Source organism: Schistocerca serialis, chromosome 11, assembly GCF_023864345.2.
Source record: "Schistocerca serialis cubense isolate TAMUIC-IGC-003099 chromosome 11, iqSchSeri2.2, whole genome shotgun sequence".
NCBI classification, from domain to species: Eukaryota; Metazoa; Arthropoda; class Insecta; order Orthoptera; family Acrididae; genus Schistocerca; species Schistocerca serialis.
The window spans coordinates 111,194,722-111,218,267 of NC_064648.1; the positions used below are offsets into that span (position 1 = coordinate 111,194,722).

Genomic DNA, 23,546 nt, shown 5'->3' on the forward strand with positions numbered 1-23,546 from the left:
AATTTTGGAAAAGAAACGAGCTTCCCCTAACTTATCCCTCAGCTCGTCTGGTCTAGGCAAAGGAAAAGAATCAATGACAGTCTGAGGATTAACTGTCGACTGAAAATCAGCACACAAACGTAACTTGCCAGACGGTTTCTTTATAATAACTAAGGGAGAAGCCCACTGGCTCGCTGAAACGGGTTGAATAACACCGTTGTTTTGCCAACGACGAAGTTCATCTTCTACAGGTGCCCGGAGGGCGTGAGCCACTGGACGAGCACGACAAAATCGAGGCTGAGCATTATCTTTGAACGTAATATGAGCGGCAAAGTTCGCAGCACAACCTAGTTCGTCTTTAAATATGTCACTGTATTGTTTACACAAATCGGTTATGCTGTCTTGAGGAACAACAACAGAATTAATTTGCAACACATTGTCTTGGATAGAAAGGCCAAACAAGTCAAAACAGTCCAATCCGAAAATGTTTACACTGTCTGTAGCGCGGAGCACTGTGAATGAAACTGTTTTTGTATGGCCACGGAATGTGGCTGGCACGCTACATACACCTAACACAGGAATTTGTTCGCCACTATAAGTAGCCAAAGAATGTTTTGCCGCTGAAAGTTTAGGGCGGCCGATAGCCGCATACGTAGCACTATTTATGAGAGTCACAGACGCACCAGTGTCTAATTGAAAATTGAAGGTCTTATCCTGGATGCGTAGCTTCACAAATAGTTTATTACACTGTCTCTGGATCGGTGCAGTGGAGGCGGAAGACACAAAATCAGCGCGGTTAGCGCGTGTCCGCTGCTTACGACAACTCGTGGGTTGGGCGGGTGGAACAACAACTCCCGCTTCACTTGCAGTCTGTACATTACTTTTTACAGCGTTTGAAGTACGCTTGGGTCGCATAGCAGAGGGCTGGGTGGGTGGCTTATTGCGAACAAGTTTATTACCCACACGAACCTTGGAAGAGTCTTTAAACGCGACCTTCTGGGCGGGCTGGCTTTGAAGAACATGAATATCCATGGGCTGGGCAGCACTAGAATTGTTCTTGCGTTTACGCAAACAAACAGTCTGGATGTGTCCTTTCCTTTGACAAAAGTGACAAACCGCGTTTCTTAACGGGCAACGTTCACGAGGATGAGCAAGAACACACTTAGGGCAAGACTTAACTTTATCATTTTGCACACGCGGCTGACGAATGTGTTTAACATGACGCGGCCGGCTAGTGTTTACAGCCTGACTCTGCCGGTGGGGCCGCGGGCGTGACATAACTTGCTTAGCACAGGCAATTTGAGAAATACATGGCTGATCTAACTCACACTCAGCATAGTCAAAAGTATCTTGGGCTTCAATGATGTTCATCACAGTCTCTAATGACGGGTCAGGCAACTTTAAGATAGCAGCACGAATACGAGAATCTGCAATGTTTCGCGTAATAGCGTCTCGTAACATAACATCACTGTAGGAAGCTCCACACACACAATTAAATCGGCACTGACGGGTGAGGCCCCGTAAATCTGTTAACCGCTGTTTATTAGATTGATGTGGCAGCTTCTTTAATCTGAAGAACTTGAATCTGGCTGCTGCCACATGAACTCGCGACTCGAAATACTCAGCAAGCTTGTTAACAACAACGTCATAGTCTAAAGCTTCTGGCTGGGATTCCGGGAACAACTTACGAAGTAGTCGATAGATTTCCACGCCTGCAGTGGAAATTAAAGAAAGCTGCCGCTCAGTACCTGTGATTTTGTAGACTGTCATGTGCGCCTGCAACTGCGCGAAATATTCTTGCCATTCTTCTCGTGCCGCATCAAAAGCACGGAAGGGTGGTGCTGCCTGTGCTTGTTCCTTTTGTGTTGGAGGATTAGCCGCTTGTTTGGCGATTGCTTCCACCAGACTTTGTATTTGCTGACTCTGTAACAAGATCAACTGTTGTAATTCGGCAGACATAGTGAACACAAATTAAACCAGCCCCCAAAAGTTTATCGCTATAATTAGTATAACAAGAACAAGTTGAACCAGCCCTGCACACGAGTTCGGACGTCCTCGTCGCCAGTTTTGTGGCGGTGGTCGTAGCGACAAACACTTGGCTGTAGAAATGGCTTACGAAGTCACCGCCACACTTTTAATAGCGGGCCGACCGGTCCGCTGGAACAGTAAACAGAAAGATGAAAGCCCAAACACTCATATTAAATAAAAGTCGGTACTTATCTTTTATTAGTGAAGATACAGTAACACAATAGTGAACTCTGTGTCTACAGAAATCTGTCTAGTTCGAGTCGGAGCGGCTAGGTCAGCGTCGGCTGACGACAAACAACAACTCTGCTGCGATGAACACACAACTGACTACCAAGTGCACAATTCGGAGGCGAGTATACAACTGAGCGGCGAATACAGAACTTTCCTAGCGCTCGCGACTCCAGCGCTTAAGAAGCCAGAAGCCAGCGGTGGCGCGTGCAGACTTGCGGCGATTTCCTGTCTCGCTGGCGCTGCTTATGCGGACGGCGTCCGAACTTTGATGCTGCCAACCTTTTGGCAGCGGGCTCGGTTGGCATTACTGGCTAGGATACAACACCTCTTGTGGTCCTTGAACTGAGTATTCGCTATTACCAATTGGAATTTATTACTGCATAGTCTTTCTGCTCTCTCATTCCCTGGGACTATTTCATCTATTCCTTCTCCCACAACTGCATTCCGGACACCCATGACTACTACATTTTCATCTCCCTTTACGAACTGCATTACCCTTTAAGTATCCTCATATACTTCCTCTATCTCTTCGCCTTCAGCTTGCGACGTCGGAAAGAATACCTGAACTATTGTTGTCGGCGTGGGTTTGCTGTCCATTCTGATAAGAATCACTGAACTGTTCACAGTAACACACTCTCTACCGTACCTTCCTATACATAACGAATCCTACTCCCGCTATACCGTTTTCTGCTGGTGTTGATATTACGCCATACTCATCGGACCAGAAATCCATGTCTTCTTTCAACTTCACTCCACTGACACCTACTATATCTAGATTGAGCCTTTGAGTTTCCCTTTTCAGATTTTCTAGTTTTCCTGCCACGTTCAAGTTTCTGACATTCCACGCTTATTCTATCTTGTTCTTATGATCACCTGCCTCTTCGCAGCCGCTCCTGGAGATCCGAATGGGGAACTATTCCGAAATCTTTTGCCAATGCATATACCATCATGACACTTTTTGAATTAGAGGCCACATGTCCTGTAGATACAGGTTGCTGTTATTGTAGTCTTTAGTCCAGAGACTGGTTTGATGCAGCTCTCCATGCTACACAATCCTGTGCAAGCTTCTTCATCTCCCAGTACCTACTGAAACCTACATCCTTTTAAATCTGTACATCTTTTTAAATCTGTTAAGTGTATTCATCTCTTAGTCTCCACAGTTCCCTCCAATACTAAATTGGTGATCCCTTGATGTCTCAGAATATGCCCTACCAACCGATCCCTTCTTCTAGTCAAGTTGTGCCACAAATTTCTCTTCTATCCAATTCCATTCTATACCTCCTCATTAGTTATGTGATCTACCCATCTAATCTTCAGAATTCTTCTGTAGAACCGCATTTCGAAAGCTTCTATTCTCTTCTTATCCAAACTATTTATCGTCCACGTTTCACTTCCATACATGGCTACACTCCATACAAGTACCTTCAGAAACGACTTCCTGACAAATCTATACTCGATGTTCACAAATTTCTCTTCTTCAGAAGCGCTTTCCTTGCCATTGCAGTCTATATTTTATATCCGCTCTACTTCGACAATGATCAGTTATTTTACTCTCCGAATAGCAAAACTCCTTTACTACTTTAAGTGTCTCATTTCCTAGTCCGATTCCAGCAGCATCACCCGATTTAGTTCGACTGCATTCCATTATCCTCGTTTTGCTTTTGTTGATGTTCATCTTATATCGTCCTTCTAAGACGCTGTCCATTCCGTTCAACTGCTCTTCCAGGTCCTTTCCTGTGTCTGACAGAATTACAATGTCATTGGGCAACCTCAAACTTTTTATTTCTGCTCCATGGATTTTAATACCTACTCATAATTTTTCTTTTATTTCCTTTACTACTTGCTGAATACGCAGATTGAATAACATTGGGGATAAGCTACAACGCTGTCTGACTCCCTTCCCAACCACTGCTTCCCTTTCATGCCCCTCAATTCTTGTAACTGCCAGCTGTATTCTGTACAAACCACAAATAGCCTTTCGCTACCGGTATTTTACCCCTGCCACCTTCAGAATTTGAAAGAGAGTTTCCAGTCAACGTTGTCAAAAGCTTTGTCTAAGTCTACAAATGGTAGAAATGTAGGTTTGGCTTTCCTAAATATATTTTGTAAGATAAGTCGTTGGGTCACAATTGCCTCACGAGTTCCAACATTTCTACTGAATCCAAACTGATCTTCCCCAAGGTCGGCTTTTACCAGTTTTTCCATTCGTCTGTAAAGAATTCGCGTTAGTATTTTGCAGCTGTGGCTTATTAAACTCATACTTCGGTAATTTTCACATCTGTCAACACCTGCTTTCCTTGGGATTGGAATTATTATATTCTTCTTGAAGTCTGCGGGTATTTCGCCTGTCTCCCACATCTTGTTCCCCAGATGGTAGAGTTTTGTTAGGTCTGGCCCTCCCAAGGCCGTCAGTAGTTCTAATGGAATGTTGTTTACTCCCAGGGATTTGTTTCGACTTAGGTCTTTCAGTGCTCCGTAAAACTCTTCAGGCAGTATCATATCTCCTATTTCATCTTCATCTAGATTCTCTTCCATTTCTATAATATTGTCCTCAAGAACAATAGACCCTCTATTGTATTGACCCTCTACATACTCCTTCCACCCTTCTGCTTTCCATTCTTTGCTCAGAACTGGGTTTCCATCTGAGCTCTTGATACTCATGCAAGTGGCTCTCTTTTCTCCAAAGGTCTCTTTAATTTTCCTGTAGGCAGTATCTGTGTTACGCAGATACAGGTTGTGTCCTTAATGGAGTTATTTCTGTTGCCTTATGCTTCTACATACCGTTGATCGTTGTTGATTCTTCTTTAGGCGCAGTTTCCCAACCCAAAGACAAGAGACTGCCTGTTCATCCTTTGGCAGAATGAAGGTGTCTTCTTACGATGGAAGTCTTCGGCCGCCAATGTTGATTATAAATCGAAGTTTATGTAGTGGCGGGTTTCGAAAACAGAACTGAGGATGTTTTGATTACGAATCAAATACGCTGCTCCTAGACCATGGGCTTATAGCGTTGGGAAAAGCCGGCTCTGTGTAACCAGCTGATAATTTCTTTTCCCTGCTTCTGATATGGCCCCTACTGCTATATATTGCCGGTGGAATTGACTGCTTCTAGATATCATAGTTCTTATAATCATTACACTAAGAGACGCACACAGCTGTAAATACAGGCGCTCAGCTAAATGCCGTGTTCTTTGACTTCCGGAAGACGTTCGGTACAGTTCTCCACTGATGAGGAATGAAGTAAATACTAGCGTCTAGAATATCACACCAACCGTGTGACTGGATTGAAAAGTTTCAAGCAAACAGATCACAAATGTCATTCTGAATGGAGAGGCGTCTTCAGATTTGAAAGAAGCATTGGGCTTGCCCAAAGGGAGTGTTACGGCACCATTACCTTGACAATTACACTACTGGCCATTAGAAGTGCTACACCACGAAGACAATGTGCCACAGACGTGAAATTTAACAGACAGGAAGAAGATTCTGTGATGTGCAAATGATTAGCTTTTCATTCACACAAGGTTGGCGCCGGTTGTAAGACCTACAACGTGCTGACATGAGGAAAGTTTCCAAGCGATTTGTCATACACAAACAGCAGTTGTGATGCCTCGTGTAAGGAGGAGAAATGCGTACCATCACGTTTAAGACTTTCATAAATGTCGGATTGTAGCCTATCACGAATGCTGTTTATCGTATCGCGACATTGCTGTTCGCGTTGGTCGAGATCCAATGACTGTTAGCAGAATATGGAATAGGTTCGTTCAGGAGGGTAATACAGAACGCTAGATGCCAACGGCCCCGCATCACTAGCAGTCGAGATGACAGGCATCTTATCCATATGGCTGTATCGGATCGTGCAGCTATGCCTCGATCCCTAAGTCAACAGATGAGGACGTTTGCACGACAACAACCATCTGCACGAACAGTTAGACGACGTTTGCAGCAGCATGGACTATCAGCTCGGAGACCGTGGCTGCGGTTACCCTTGACGCTGCATCACAGACGGGAGTGCCTAAGATGGTGTACTCGACGACGAACCTGGGTGCACGAATGGCAAAACGTCATTTTTTCGGATTAATCCAGTTTCTGTTTAAAGCATCACGATGCTCTCATCCGCTTTTGGCGACATCGCGGTGAACACACAATGGAAGCGTCTATTCGTCATTGCCATACTGGGGTATCACCTGGCGTGATGGTATGGGTTGCCATTGGTTACACGTCTCGGTCACCTCTTGTTGGCTTTGACGGCACTTTGAACAGTTGACGTTACATTTCAGATGTCTTACGACCCTTGGCTGTACCCTTCATTCGATCCCTGCGAAACCATACATTTCAGCAGGATAATGCACGACCGGATGTTGCAGGTCCTGTACGGACCTTTCTGGATACATAAATTGTTCGACTGCTGCCCTGACCAGCACATTCTCCAGATCTCTCACCAATTGGAAACGTCTGGTCTATGGTGGCCGTGCAATTGGCTCGTCACAATAGGCCAGTCACTACCCTTGATGAACTGTGGTATCGTGTTGAAGCTGCATGGGCAGCTGTACCTGTACACGCCATCCGAGCTCTGTTTGAATCAATGCCTCGGGGTATCAAGGCCGTTATTATAGCCAGAGGTGGTTCTTGTGGTTACTGATTTCTCGGGATCTCTGCACCCAAATTGCGTGAAAATGTAGTCACATGTCAGTTCTAGTATAATATATTTGTCCAATGAATAGCCGTTTATCATCTGCATTTCTTCTAGGTGTAGCAATTTGAATGGCCAGTAGTGTAAATGCAAGGAAATGTTGGAAAGTAAGGTCTCTGGATTTTTTATGTGAAACCTCTTGGGGCTCTTTGTTATCTTAAAATAAATTATTAACATCTTATATCTTCATTCTTCATGTCTACATATTTCTGAAAATGTTACCCGGTTGTTTCGCACATTCCTCCCAAACAGGGACGTGTTTCACTGTAGAATGTTACACTTTGTTGACGGAACCGCAACCCCACCTCTAAATCCGCAGCTTCATCACTATCGAAGTGAAGTCATCGTTGGTATCCTTTATGTTTTGTAAACACATGAGAATTGTACAGGGCCAAGTCAGGAGTGTACGGGGGATCGTGGACGACAGTGGAGCCGAGGCGCTTGGCTTCTTCAGACGTCCCAGCTCTCTAGTGTGGTCGGGCATTGTAATGCTGAAGGGGAGCGTGCTCCCCGCGTGGACGAAATGTTCTGTGGTTACAAACGCGATTGCAGCACGCCGTTCCTCACGCACCGACATGAAATGTTCGCGTGGCGTTGATGGCCGGGAGGCCCCATCAGGGGGAGTTCGGCCGTCGGGTTGCAAGTCTTATTTCAGGCGAAGCCGCATTGGGCGAGTTGCGCGTCGGTGATGATCAGATGACGACGAGCGCAATACAACACCCAGTCCACAGGCAGGCAAAATTCCCAACCCAGCTGAGAATCGAACCCGGGACAGCTGCATCATAGGCAGACACGTTACCACTCAGCCAGGCAGTCGGTCACGCACCGATACAGTAACGTCACACACCGCCATGTCACACCCTACAATTCGGATCCCTCTAGCGGCAGAGGCTTCCAACATGCGTCAGCGAAGGAGGAATTCGACCGAGTAACACGCATTATACGTCACAACTCAACCGATATTGAGAGCAGAATAAAAAATTCGCAGGCCTACCTTTGTGTAAATGACCTAGCAGATGACGTCAGGAATTTCATTAGGCTTTTCGCGGTTATGCTGTTCCATGCAGAGAAATCGCAACACTCGAAAAATCTGGCAAAATGCAGGATGACCTGCAGACAACTGGCACTTGCTGCAGGTGACCACCAACATAACCAAATGAACGTATCCAGAACGAGATTTTCTGTCTGCAGCGGAGTGTGCGCTGATATGAAACTTCCTGGCAGATTAAAACTGTCTGCCGGACCGAGACTCGAACTCGGGACCTTTGCCATCCAGAGGCAAGTGCTTTTGCCAGCGAAAGGCAAAGGTCCCGAGTTTGAGTCTCGGTCCGGCACACAGTTTTAATATGCCAGGAAGTTTCAAATGTAACGTACTGCGGATGCCTAGGCAGAACAACCGTTGGAAGCTGTTACTCCCATAAAATATCTAGAGTGCGCATACGACGATACTGATCTTACAACTTATCTTAGAAGATAGGCTACGGAAAGCAAACCTTCGTTTCTGGCATTTGACTGCAATACTCTCTTTCAAATTTAAAGGTGGCAGGGGCAAAGTACAGGGAGCGAAAGGCTATTTACAATCTGTACAGAAAACAGATAGCAGTTATAAGGGTCAAGGGCACAAAAGGAAATCAGTGATTGAGAAAGAAGTCAGACAGGATTGTAGCCTATATTCGATTTAAAACAATCTGTATATTGGGCAAGCAGTAAAGAAAACAAAAGAAAAATTTCGAGCAGGAATTAAAATTCATGGGAAGAAATAAAAACTTTGAGGTTTGTCGACGACATTGTAAATTTGTCAGGGATAGCAAAGGACCTGGAAGAAGAAATGAACGAAATGAAAAGTGTTTCGATAGGAGGATAAATATGAACGTCAACAAAAGCAGAGCGAGTATAATGTAATGTAGGAAATGAGATACTCAAAGTAGAAGATGAGTTTTGCTATTTGGGGAGTAAAATAACTGATGACTGTCGAAGCAGAGAGGATATAAAGTGTAGACTGGCCACAGAATGAGAAGTTTCAGAAGAGAAATTTGTTAACACCAAGTATAGATTTAAGTGCAGGAAGTCTTTTCTGAAAGTATTTGTATGGAATGTAGCCATATATGGAAGTGAAACATGGACGATGAATAGGACAAGAAGAGAATAGAAGCCTTCGAAATGTGATGCTACAGAGGAATGCTGAAGATTAGATGGGTACAGATACTGATTCGAATTGGGGAGAATAATTTGTGGCACAACTTGACTAGAAGAAGGCATCGGTTAGTACGATATGTCCTGAGGCATCAATTTAGTACTGGAGGGCAGTGTGGAGGGTAAAAATCATAGAGGGAGACCAAGAGATGAATGTATTAAGCAGACTGAGAAATATGTAGGGAACAGCAGCTATTCGGAGATGAAGAAGGTTGCACAGGATAAGGTAGCATGGAGAGCTACATCAAACCAGTCTCTGGACTGAAGACCACAATAACAACACGCGTCGGAGCGATTTCAAGCGGAACCAGTACTTAAATTTACTCAGATGTAAGACACATGTTAGACTGAGGTTCATTGGAAAAATGTTGAGGAAATGTAGTGCATCAACAAAGTCAGTGGTTAACAAATCCATCATTCGATCAAAACTTGAATACTGCTCATCAATGTGGGACCCATACGGTATAGGATGGATAGTGAAATACAGAAGATACAAAGAAGAGCAGCACTTTTTGTTATAGATCCATTTAGTATGGGCGGAATCTACTGTTAAAGTTCCAAGAGCATACATGCCTAGTAGATCAGTGTGGCCGTGCCCTCCGTTCAGTAATATCTGAAAAAATGCATCTTAAAACAATTATTCAGCAGTTAAGCGTCCACAACCATGTTAAACCACTCATTGTCTACTACACAAAAGTTAAGAGACTCCTACAGGTTAAATTCTGATCTGTGTCTTAATCACCCTATTCCTCCTACCGATCTACAGTCCTTCATGACAAACAAATTTGCATTTATTTTACCGTACCAAGTAGTCCCTTAGATTTTATCTGACATTTTTCCTATCTTTCTGTCATCTCTGGAGTAAGTGAAAATGTACAATTGCGCAGTTTTCGTATGCTTTGGCTCTTGACCTGTATTTGCTGCGATAGATCTCTTCACTATGATGCTCACCGTAGTTCACCTGCATCCCTGCATTTCTTGTTCATTGTTGCACATGTTTAATTTTGTGTTGACGAGTTGTCCATTGCCTGAACAGAAATTCTGTTCTAAATGGCGCTAATTGTCTCTTCATTCCCATTCTGAAATTCTGAAACCTGCTAACACGATTAAGGGCTCGAACACTCCATAATATAACACATAAAATGACAAACAGACACTTAAAGAATTACAAATCCAGAATACTACACTTGTGTCCAGAATGAAATCAATAAACAGAAATTTTTGCAAGGTTGCTCCTATTTTGCCACAAAACAGTATAGACTGATGATACAGTACAAACAATGTACACAATAGTTCATATGGTTCAAATGGCTCTGAGCACTATGAGACTTAACTGCTGCGGTTATCAGTCCCCTAGAACTTAGAACTACTTAAACCTACCTAACCTAAGGACATCACACACATCCATGTCCGAGGGAGGATTCGAACCTGCGACCGTAACGGTCGCGCGGTTCCAGACTGTAGCACCTAGAACCACTCGGCCACTCCGGCCGGCAATGTACAGAATAGAAAACAACTGCAACGTGCACAACAGTAGACAAAGATGTTCTTCACTTTTTTGTAACCTAACACATTTCCACACACATTCTGATACCCGTTTAATATGCCCACTATAGGGTGTGGCCAACTCTGGCAGCAATACAGGGCTGACAATGACGGAGCGTGCTGTGGATAACGTCATCGGTGTCATGTTGAGGCAAACCGCCCATGTGCAGCAGCTCGCAAGCTTGGAGAATTGTTGGTGGGTGCTGACTCGTTGCAACCCGTCTCCTTAGCGAATCCCAGACAGATTGCGTGGGATTCAAGTTGGGAGAGCGAGCAGGCCACACTATGCGTGCAGTATCTTCTGTTCCCAAGAAAACATCAGCCACTCGTGCTCTATGAAGTCGAGCATTGTCTTCCATCAGTCGACATCTGGGTCCACAGGACCTCGCTCTTGAGCTCCCAAGACCTCATCACAATAACTGACAGCAGTTAAATCTTACTGATTCACCCACACAATTTCATAAAGCGGTGTTCGAGTGATCAACATAATCCCTGACCACACCATTACAGATCTTCCTCGATATCGGTCTCTTTCCACCATGTTCAGGCGTCGAAATCGTGTTCCACATTCCCTTCAGATGCGAATCCTACGAGAACCACTCTCCAGACCAAATCTGGACGCATCTTTCAAAAGAACATTGTCCCACTGTTCGACTGTGGAGGCATTTTGATGACTCCAGATGAGTCAGAGGCAGACATACAGCAAGTCTCAGACATTAAAGGCCACTCTACCGAAGCCTTCAGTACACCGCTTGCCTTTGACACAACACCTCCAGTGGATGCTGCGAGGTCAGATGCCAGTTGCTGCGCGGTACTGAGGTGGTACCGTCGCGCCCTTACAGCCAAATAACGGTCCTCTCTTTCTGATGTCACTCGTGGTCAGCCCTGCCACGGCTGTCGCGGTAATAGTTTCGGTCTCTATAAATTGTCGCCACATCCGAGAAACAACAGTTCGATTCACGTTAAGCCATCGGGCCACATCGATTTGCGACTGTTCATTTTCCATTGTTTATACGACCCTCCACTGAAGAGAGTCTGGTAGGCGTCTTCTGCGTGCCTTACTGCACGGTCTGTGACTGCGTATACAGTGAGTGTGGATGTGGGGCTATCCGGCAAACACTGTTCCATTTGATAGGTCCCCTGACGACATAGTGGGCACGGTTGTCTGTTGACCGAAATGACGTCTGGTAGTTGTAGTAGTAGCTTTACTCATCTGTAGATCTCATTTTACAAGGATATACGACATGTCAAAGTATTTACAAATTTAGATCAATTTAAATAAGCTAATTCGTATACACATATATTTAAAGACTTCTAGTTAGAGACCATCATTAGATTTACTCCTGGTATACAATCCTTTTTTATAAATAATTTATTAAATAATGTAATGCTGCACTGTTCACTCATATCTCACTATTAGTCACTGGTCACTGCACACACTATACAAACATTGTTTCATAACACTTGACTCACTACACACACACACACACACACACACACACACACACACACACACACACACACACTTGTGATCTCTGGGGCATTTTCTGTACAGCAACTTCCCATTTGCTATCCTGAAAAACTGAGTCAGCATCCCTCCATAATGAGTGAGATGTTGAGCTCATTAAGAGTTAGAGGTATTAGTATTGTGCTACACATAGCTTGGGGGTAAGTATTTCTAGAAAGGAAAAAGAATGAAGAAAACATAAATTGAAGGTGTTATGTGGAATTTTGGATATTTTATAATCATTATTATCATTATTTATTTGTATAACATTTTTTACCAAACCCCTATTCTGTTTTAGCTAAATAATTCTTCAATGTATGAAATGTATTGTGTAACAGGTACTTTTTAGCTGCCTTTTTAATTAAGTGTATTTTTGCAGTTTCTTTAATCGCTTTTGGTAATTTATTGTACAGTTTTATTCCTTGGCAGAAATGCTGTTTTGAGTTTTATGTTTATTTTTTCTTTGTAAATGAAGCCTATCTCTTGTTGCACGGTCATGGACAGAGCTGTTTGTGCAGTGATTACCAATGTTATATTTGATATGTACAACTGACTGGTAAATCTATTCACATGGAGCAGTTAAAATCCCCAGTGTTTTGAACAGATCTTTACAATGAGCTCGACTAGTATTTTTAGTTATTATTCTTATGACTCTTTTCAGGACTTTGAAAATTGTGTTCATATTTTTTGCATTTGTTCCCCAAAAAAGAATTCCATAGCTAAGAACAATATGTAACTAAAAGACACTGCATGTCACACACTGACGATAGGAGTCTAAGGGCATAGCATGTTGATGACATTCTGTTTGCAAGTACCTTTGTGTGTTCACACCACTTCAACTGAGAATCAATATTCATTCCTAGAAATTTTGCATTTGTTACGCAGTCTATGGAGGGGCCATCTACATTTCATTGTAATTTTTCCTCTTCAAACTGAAATTCATGGCATTAGTTTTCTTGATGCTCAATGTTACTTTATTGCTTATTCACCTGTCATAAGCTTCCTTGAGAGTTTCATTTGCTATCTCTGCAAGGAGTTCTCTTGTTTTCTCATTGGCTGTAATATTTCTGTCATCAGCAAAGACAATTTTTCCACCAAGAGTAAGACTATTGGGAAAATCATTGATGTATATCAGGAACAGTATTGGACCTACTATGCTACCTGCAGAACTCCTATATTAATATATTTTGGTTCTGTTAAGCGTTTTACTAATTGGTTGGATCAATTAGAAGTATATGTTATCTCTACTCTTTGTACCCTATCTGTTAGGTATCAGCGAAACCAGTCAATAGCTACCCCTTTTATTCCTAATGCTTCTAATTTAATTAATATAATCTTTGGATCGACAGCATCAAACGCCTTAGAAACATTCAAAAATATTACTGTGACACAGTAATCTTTATCAAGAGCAAAAGTACAACTTTTGTGAATTATACTATGGCTGACTCCATATTTTTGCCACTTCGGAAACCAAACTGTGATTCTCTCAAACGGTTGTGTTTATTCACTTAATTAATTAATGAATCTTTCATAATTGCTTCTATTATTTTAGAGAATGATGACAGCAGCGAAATGGGCCGGTAATTTTCTATATATTCCGCATTACCTTTCTTAAGCAAAGGTACAACTCTTGCCTGTTTTAACTGCTCTGGAAATGTTCCTGATGTGAAGGATTCATTTATTATATTTGTTAAGGGGCCTTATATTATGCCTATGCATTATTTCAGTACACACTTTGGTACTTCATGTAAGCCTAGTGACTTTTTATTTTATAGTTTTTGAACAGTTTTATTGACGTCATTCTCTGTGGTTAAAGTAACGTCATTGTATTTAGTGCAACATTATTTACAGGTTTTATATTTTTTTGAGGAATTTTTGCCGTAACTTCTCTGCAATACTTAGAAAATGCTCTCTTACATAGTTCTTCTGTGGAGAACACGATAGTATGGGCATCTCTTGATAGTATGTAAACTTCCTGGCCGAATAAAACTGTGTGCCGGACCGAGACTCGAACTCGGGACCTTCGCCTTTCGCGGGCAAGTGCTCCAGCAGCTGAGCTACCCAAGCGCGACTCACGACCCGTCCTTACAGCTTCAAAGGCTGCCAGTACCTCGTCCCCAAGGTACCTGCAGAATAGAAGCTGTGAGGTCTCAGAAGTTTTGCCTTTTGCGGGAAGTGCTCTACCACCTGAGCTGCCCAACCACGACTCACGACCTGTCCTCACCTTGGGGACGAGGTACTGGCAGAATTGGTTGTGAGTCGTGCTTGGGTAGCTCAGTTGGTAGAGCCCTTGCCCGCAAAAGGCAAAGGTTCCGACTTCGAGTCTCAGTCGCGCACACAACTTTAAGCTGCCAGGAAGTTTCATATCAAAGCACACTCCGCTGCAGAGTGAAAATCACATTCTGGAGTTTGTATGATTATACTGTGAATTAGGCAGAGGATTGGCAAATAGGTTTTTGTTGCTTTAATTTTGGACATCAGCGTAGCTGCTTGTGCTATGGAAAAGAAACTCAATTTTCCACATTAAAACCTTATTTGCATCAACTGACGTCGTTGTCGCGGTACTCACTGCTCATACTGGTCTAAAACACCTGTTCGCGCTAGTGAGCTGTGCGCTAGCCCCTTCATCTCTGCTCAGCTACCACAGCCTATGTCCATTTACACCTGCACTCAAGCTCTGACTTCCATCCTCAGTTTTTGTCTATTCACTTCCTTCCATTACCCAACTCACGTTTCATGGATGTATCCAGATCAATCCTACCCATCAATTCACTCTTTTACTCAAGTTTGCGCCGGTTGTGCTATTTGACTGAATGAGTGGGTTCAACTGAGAAAATTCTAACCATCAGTTGTCAGCGCTGATATTCTGTAAAAATATCGGTTTGGTCAAACTGGCTCAGGTGAGGCTACCATATTAGCACTCACTCAGTCTTCAGGCCACCGTGTCATCCTGAGCTGAGGATGCGGATAGGAGGGGCGTCTGGTCAGCACACCGCTCTCCCGATCATTGTGATGGTTTTCTTTGACCGGAGCCGCTACTATTCGGTCGAGTACCTCCTCAGTTGGCATCACGAGGCTGAGTGCACCCCGAAAAACGGCAACAGCGCGTGGCGGCCCGGATGGTCACCCCGCCCGACAGTGCTTAACTTCGGTGATCTGACGGGAACCGGTATATCCACTGCCGCAAAGCCGTTGCCCAACCACATTAGGGACGAGTCATAAAACCAGTGATTATTGAAGCAGCCACTACAAATGGCATACTGGGAACCTAAAGCATATTGTCTGGTTGCTTCCTGCAGCAATAGTACTCTGCTGCCATGGCCGCGTAATAAAATCAAGGAGTTCTCAGCTTTAATTATGAGAGTAAATAGTTCTCTCAAACTCACGTAGCATCATTAAACAGAAAAGAAAACCCGCTTTGTACTCAACTGAAATAAGTTCATCGCATTAGCATACGAATCCCCTCATCAAATAAGAGAAATACAGTGAGTTTCTGAACGCAATATTTTGTTTACATTCTGTCAAAAGCAAAACATTCGCTGCTTCTTACCTTTTAATTAGAAATCATTAACTCCGATATTGTCAGCAATTTTCGTGGCCAGGCACGATGAAAATAATTACGTCAGTCAGTGTGGACCATAGAAGGGCGACTGGCCTGTTGTTCTGGCACGACACCTGCACTTGTGACATCTCTCCAGACCTGCTGATTGTTTTCTGATGTTCACCAACCAACCGATCAGTCCACGCAGGTATTCAGTCGCTGGCTTTGTGAAGCTCTGTGGTACCTCATAAATTCACCTTCTACAAAATTTTTGAAAACAAATTGCAAAAATTATTTGCCCCTCTAGGACCCTTATTCCCTCACTCACCTGGCACATTTAACACATAATCCTACCTTTCCACTGCAAGTTACTTCTTCAGGAGTGAATTAAATATGTCAAACTGTGGCAATAAACCACATGAATCCCCTCATCCTTAAACTATGTGCTAATCTAGATGCAATCTGATGTCATACGATGTGCCTTCTGTCATACAGGCAATAGTTTCACAACTACTGTGAAACTATTGCTGGAACTGGCTGACCATAAACAAATATCATGCTATTAATCTATAGTGCCGTAAAATATGACCGCATTTTTTTCTGTTTTTGATATTTGGTGAAGAACTGTTTTCTGGCCTACAGACGTCAATCCAAACAATAACTGTTTTTAAAATTATATATGTGTTCTAGCATGTGATTTGGGGATGTATGGAGCATCTTGCCGGCAGAAGTGTGGGAAATGCAAATATGGTGAAACCTGTGATCGGTACACTGGAATGTGTCGCTCTGGATGCTCCGCTGGATTCTATCCACCGTATTGTAAACAGAGTAAGTATAAATGTCAAAACACCGGTTTCTGCACCTGTCGAATGGACCGTTCCGTACGGCATAACTATGACTTTTTATTGTGATGTTTCACACTTCAATCTAGCTAATGGTTTCCTTTCACCATGATAGTAGTTCTAGAAATTAGTAAAAAGCTAATGTATTTAACACGAAAAGAGATTGTATTTACTAATGACGGAATAATTAGTTATCGTCCTCACTACATTTTCCTTAGGTTGTTTCCTGTTAAAACTGCCACTAAATGTGCGATGCAGTTGTCAGTTTAAGTTAGATCTTGCATCATAAATGAATAAGCATTACAGGATTTTTCTGTATGTCCATGACGTCATTACACTTTGTGCTCCTGCCTCTTAGTCTTTGTGTTATTACTCCCTCATCCTGGCTGTACGTTTTTGGCATTATGTAAGATTCATTGCGGCCACAAAGCCTTGAGCTAACCTTGATTACTGTTAAACGGTTGCAAAGTTTCACAAAGGGCCCTTAGCAATTTTGTCAGTTTCACAACGGCGACAACGGAAAATTTCATGGGTGATACTCGTACATATTTCATAACTGCTTTGAAAATATGCATGAGAACTTCTACATGTTAATGCTCAGAGACATTTAGTTTGTGTCTAGAGACTACATAACACAACCCTACTACAGATGGGCTATCATATCTGAAAATATTGCATTGAGTATTCAATTTTGAGTGACCACGTATAGATTGAACACGACAGGAAGTGCTGTACACTCCAGGTTTTAGTACTGCCCTCTTATATATGAATATCTGTGGGCATATATTGATTATGACAGCAAATTTCCATTAGGTTTCCTGCCTGTAGGCCAGTGTTGTTCAGTTTTATTCCTACTTTCAATCTGTGTTCATACAGTTCCTCACTACAATACCGTAGAATGTGGGACAAAAGTGGGCAACTTCTACATAAAGTCGTAACTGAGCATGGATGGTAGGATTACCTCCTCTGCAGGTGTACAAAAAAATTATATTTCAGAATTTTGACGGACACAGTACGGCGTGAAATGAAATTCGTAGTTATGTTCTCTTCCTTCTCATATTCGTAGAATAACGTTTCCCACAAAAAAAATTTTAATGATGCCTAACGCAAAAACCAGTACTGAAAATACTTCAGCGACTTGCGGGTCCATTTTTTTTTGTAGGATTATTAATTACGAACATATTTGACCTGATTAATTTCGTAGAAATACAGAGATGGCAAAGTATTGTAGTAGCTGACAGTTCAATGTATTGAGTATCACAAAATAAAAAAAAGACTCCTTCAAACCCTTTACTCCTTTTTATGGGAGAAATAATTATAAATTTTAGTAACAAAACCTTGTAAATCAAAAAGCTGAACTTCATCAAATGTAAACATAGACGCATTAGGAATTTTATGAGTTGAGAAACTTGCTGGGATTAAAATATTATGTTCGTTTTTTGAGAGAGTAAATGCTGAATGCTTATTCACAAAATTGATACGTGTGCCATCAACATAATATGAAGGAATGTTGTTGAGGCTTCAATTGTGCATTGTTAATCTGCCTTCAGTTTGATCGAAAATAGCATTTGCAGAGACAGGATTGTCACTATGGTAGTCGACCAGCACATGTACACCTTTACTGGAACAGGAATACCTAATAATAACTGGGAACATTTTAGTGTGTCCATGATTAGGGGCCTCGCTTGCTGTTGTGTAAAACATATTTCTGTCCTTAATATATTGAGTTACTGAGAAGGTTGCAAGGGAATTGGTAACTACTGTTGTAGCTTTTCCTCTTTCCAAAGAAATGTTCCTAGACAGTTCTACATCTGGAAATATCGTAGGGACCAATCTTGAGCTACGAACGTAGTAACGGAAGGCACATTGTGTAGAAATTGTGATACACCTTGGTCAATTCAGAAGCTGTAACTTTATCCTAATGCATTCTGTTTTCAGAATTAGACTCAAAAAAAGAAGTTATTCTCTTGTTCTTGATTGAGATGCTCACAGTCTCTTCGTGTTCTTGATCATTTGCATGTTTACTTATGTCATTAAAGGCTGCATGACCAACACTAAATGTGTTAGTGCACATTTTACACATTGCTTTGAATCAGTTCTTGGACATGATGGCAAGAATGGTGCATTCATTTCCCACTTGAAATTGTATACACATAAATGCCTTTTAGTTCTACAAGTACTTCCCGATTTTCCCCTCCTTTTTGCCACTGTCTCCTTGTGAACCGTATTATCTTTCTGAAATTTCCATTTTCATTGACAATCAAAGATTATAACATACGAGGGCCGTTCAGAAAGTAACCTCCGGTTGATTTAAAAAAATACACCAAGTTAAATAAAAATATTTTAATATATACATCTTACAACTACATCTTTGCACAATTTTTCTACATAGTCTCCATATCGATTGAGGCACTTATCGTATCTCTTCAGAAGCTTTGAAATTCCTTCTGCATAAAAATCATCCGCTTGTGCCTGGAGCCAGCCTGTGACCGCATCTTTGAGCCCTTCGTCGTCATCAAACCGCTGTGACCCGAGCCATTTCTTCAAATGCATGAAGAGGTGATAATCACTTGGCGCCAGGTCTGGGCTGTAAGGTGGATGGTTGATAACGTCCCACTTGAAGGACTCAAGAAGGGCCGTTGTTCTGCGAGCAGAGTGAGGACGGGCGTTATCGTGCAAAAAAACGATACCGGAAGTCAGCATACCACGGCGTTTGTTCTGTATAGCCCGTCGTAACTTTTTTATTGTTTCACGGTACACGTCTTGATTAATGGTCGTACCACGTTCCATGAATTCAACCAACAAGACCCCTTTGGCATCCCAAAACACCGTTGCCATCAGTTTTCTGGCAGAAAAATCTTGCGAGGCTTTTCTTGGTTTGGTAGGCGAATTTGAATGTGCCCACATCTTTGATTGTTCTTTTGTCTCAGGGTTCACGTACTTAATCCAGGTTTCGTCACCGGTCACGATTCTGTTTAACAATGGTTCTCCTTCGTCCTCATAACGTGACAGAAAGTCTAATGCAGAGGCCATTATTTGAGTTTTGTGGTGGTCGGTAAGAATTTTGGACACCCATCGTGCACAGAACTTACGGTAACCCAATCTTGCTGTCACTATCTCGTACAAGAGAGTCTTAGAAATCTTGGAAAACCAGTAGACAACTCCGACATTGAGAAACGTCGATTTTCACTAACTTTTGCATCAACTGTCTGAACGAGTTCGTCAGTCACCAATGATGGTCTGCCACTCCTCTCTTCATCATGAACGTTTTCTCGTCCACTTTTAAATAAACGTACCCATTCACGGACAACTCCTTCACTCATAGCTCTTGGTCCGTACACGGCACAAAGCTCACGATGAATAGCTGCTGCAGAATATCCTTTGGCTGTAAAAAACCTTATGACAGCACGCACTTCACATTTGGCGGGGTTTTCTATTGCAGCACACATTTCAAACTGCCACAAAAACTAAACTAGCGCAGGTACGACGTTCAATCGACCACGGCTTGATGCCGACTGACCTGTTGAGTGCGTGAACGCACAGATGGCGTCGCTACTCCCCACACAACCCGCACTGTGACCAATCGGAGGTTACTTTCTGAACCGCCCTCGTATTAAATTAATGTGTGTGGCATAGACTAGAAGTACAATAACTGAATGAACAATCGAAAAGCTGAGATGACTAACATAAGACGACTAATTATCTGCAATCTGGATACATAAGTGAAAAGAATGAAAAAAAAAGTCTACAATACATTTTGCGGACATACCCCGGCCCATGCCTGCTCGGGGCAATATATCAAAATGTGGAACTGTCCCGCAAAATTCAGGACGAGTGGTCTCTGTAATTGATGGTGAATTTCATATAAGAAGTAGCTTGTTATTAATTCCCTGCCCTTTTTACCTATAACTGTGCCTTTTCATGCACTCCTATCAGTTATTTTCTCGTTAAAGTGCATGAAGACTTTCTGTTCTGTTGTTTATTGTTCTTAATATTTACCTTTGCCTAGAACTTTTTTAAAAATTTCTCTTGTAGACAAATGCAGTGTACAGCAAAAAGAAGTGCATCTCTTACATAGTGTTGGGGGCAACTTCCTCCAGCTGTTGATGGAGTGCTCAAAACGGTTCAGAATATGCAAATAGTCAAATATGCAAGTTATTTTTATACATATTGAGTGACTGTATGCGCCCAGTAAGACAACTGATATACGTATGATGCTCTGTGTACCAGTAATTTGTATAACATATCAAAAGCTTCACTCAGGTAAAATTCACTCATATCAGTTCTACATTTAATTTTTGCTTCCTTAGTGCCAGCCTCAGACTCGTTGAAGGCTATCTTAACAGTTTATTACATATACATATATCACGTGTTTACAAGCATTAAATAATAAAATAGCGCCAGCGGGTATTTTCTGCAACCTCTGTAAGAAGTGGATCGTGGTATTCTCCGAGATGAGATGATATTTTATGGGGCTGATGATGAATCCAACCAACGGCTAATGTCATATCTAACCAAAGTAATGCAGTAAGTTGTGTGTAGTAATTCAAACAATATAGTCCCAGGAATCATTCCAATTGGAGAGAAATCCAGTATGGGGTACCCCAAGGTTCAATCTTACGTTCAGCACTGTTCCTCATACATTAAAACGCTCTTCCGTCTAATGCAGAACACGCAGAATAAGTTCTTTTGGCAAATGTCACTAGTATTGTAATCACTCTGAGCTTACACGCAGAAACAGGAGAAATGGTAAACGGCGTTCTTAACTAGTTTTTTGCAAATGGTCTCACCCTCAGTTTTAAAAAGACACAACACATTCAGTTCTGCACATCTAGAGGTACTGCAACAATGATGAGTGTAACAGATGATGAGAACTTAAATTGAAACAAACATATTTCGGAACTGGTTAAACAACTTAGTTCAGTGACATTTGCGCTTAGTTCAGTGGAAATCTTGGGGAGACACAAATCAGTATGTAGAAATATTTTGCATATTTTCATTCAATGTCACGTGAAATGATGTTCTGGGATAAGTCATATTTGAGGAAGTAAGTCAACATTGCACAAAAACGTGTTGTAAGAATAATATGTGGTGCTCACCTACAATCATCTTGTAGATATCTGTTTAAAACGTTGGGCATTCTGACTACTGCTTGACATTATATTTATTCCCTCGTGATGTTTGTTGCAAATAAATCACTATTGTTCAAAAAGGACAAAAACGTGCTTAATTACAATTCCGAGATGGAAAAAAGACGTTCATTATTCCACATTAAGATTGTCTTTAGCACAAAAAGCTGTGCACAATTCTGCAATAAAGTTTTTTACTCTTCCCATTCGGATCTCCGGGTGGGGACTACTCAATGTAAGGATGTAGAGGCTTATCTCACTAGGGGTAAGATAGATACTGCCTACAGAAAAATTAAAGAGACTTTTGGAGATAAGAGAACCACTTGTATGAACATCAAGAGCTCAGATGGAAACCCAGTTCTAAGCAAAGAAGGGTAAGCAGAAAGGTGGAAGGAGTATATAGAGGGTTTATACAACGGCGATGTACTTGAGGACAATATTATGGAAATGGAAGACGATGTAGATGAAGATGAAATGGGAGATACGATACTGCGTGAAGAGTTTGACAGGGCACTGAAAGACCTGAGTCGAAACAAGGCCCCCGGAGTAGACAACATTCCATTTGAACTACTGACGGCCTTGGGAGAGCCAGTCTTGACAAAACTCTACCATCAGGTGAGCAAGATGTATGAAACAGGCGAAATACTCTCAGACTTCAAGAAGAATATAATAATTCCAGTCCATAAGAAAGCAGGTGTTGACAGATGTGAGAATTACAGAACAATCAGTTTAATAAGTCACAGCTGCAAAATACTAACACGAATTCTTTACAGACGAATGAAACAGGCGAAATACTCTCAGACTTCAAGAAGAATATAATAATTCCAATCCATAAGAAAGCAGGTGTTGACAGATGTGAAAATTACAGAACAATCAGTTTAATAAGTCACAGCTGCAAAATACTAACACGAATTCTTTACAGAGGAATGGAAAAACTAGTAGAATCCGACCTCGGGGAAGATCAGTTTGGATTCCGTAGAAATGCCGGAACACGTGAGGCAATACTGACCTTACGACTTATCTTAGAAGAAAGATTAAGGAAAGGCAAACCTATGTTTCTAGCATTTGTAGACTTACAGAAAGCTTTTGACAATGTTGACTGGAATACTCTCTTTCAAATTCTGAAGGTGGCAGGGGTAAAGTACAGGGAGCGAAAGGTTATTTACAATTTGTACAGAAACCAGATGGCAGTTATAAGAGTCGAGGGACATGAAAGGGAAGCAGTGGTTGGGAAGGGAGTAAGACAGGGTTGTAGCCTCTCCCCGATGTTATTCAATCTGTATATTGAGCAAGCAGTAAACGAAACAAAAGAAAAATTCGGAGTAGGTATTAAAATCCATGGAGATGAAATAAAACTTTGAGGTTCGCCGATGACATTGTAATCCTGTCAGAGACAGCAAAGGACTTGGAAGAGCAGTTGAACGGAATGGATGGTGTCTTGAAGGGAGGATATAAGATGAACATCAACAAAAGCAAAATGAGGATAATGGAATGTAGTCAAATTAAATCGGGTGATGCTGAGGGAATTAGATTAGGAAATGAGACACTTAAAGTAGTAAAGGTGTTTTGCTATTTGGGGAGCAAAATAACTGATGATGGTCGAAGTAGAGAGGATATAAAATGTAGACTGGCAATGGCAAGGAAAGCGTTTCTGAAGAAGAGAAATTAGTTAACATCGAGTATAGATTTAAGTGTCAGGAAGTCATTTCTGAAAGTATTTGTATGGAGTGTAGCCATGTATGGAAGTGAAACATGGACGGTAAATAGTTTGGACAAGAAGAGAATAGAAGCTTTCGAAATGTGGTGCTACAGAAGAATGCTGAAGATTAGATGGGTAGATCACATAACTAATGAGGAGGTATTG

At 41.9% G+C, this 23,546-nt stretch overlaps 1 protein-coding gene across 1 annotated transcript in view; it reads left to right on the top strand.

Moving 5' to 3' along the window:
- LOC126426813 (phosphatidylinositol phosphatase PTPRQ-like) overlaps window positions 1-23,546 on the top strand; it is a 267,688-nt gene that overhangs the window by 34,489 nt on the left and 209,653 nt on the right. The window contains exon 3 of the mRNA XM_050088816.1: window positions 16,402-16,539. Within this exon, the coding sequence (XP_049944773.1) occupies window positions 16,402-16,539 (138 nt within the window). The remainder of the gene's footprint in view (window positions 1-16,401; window positions 16,540-23,546) is intronic.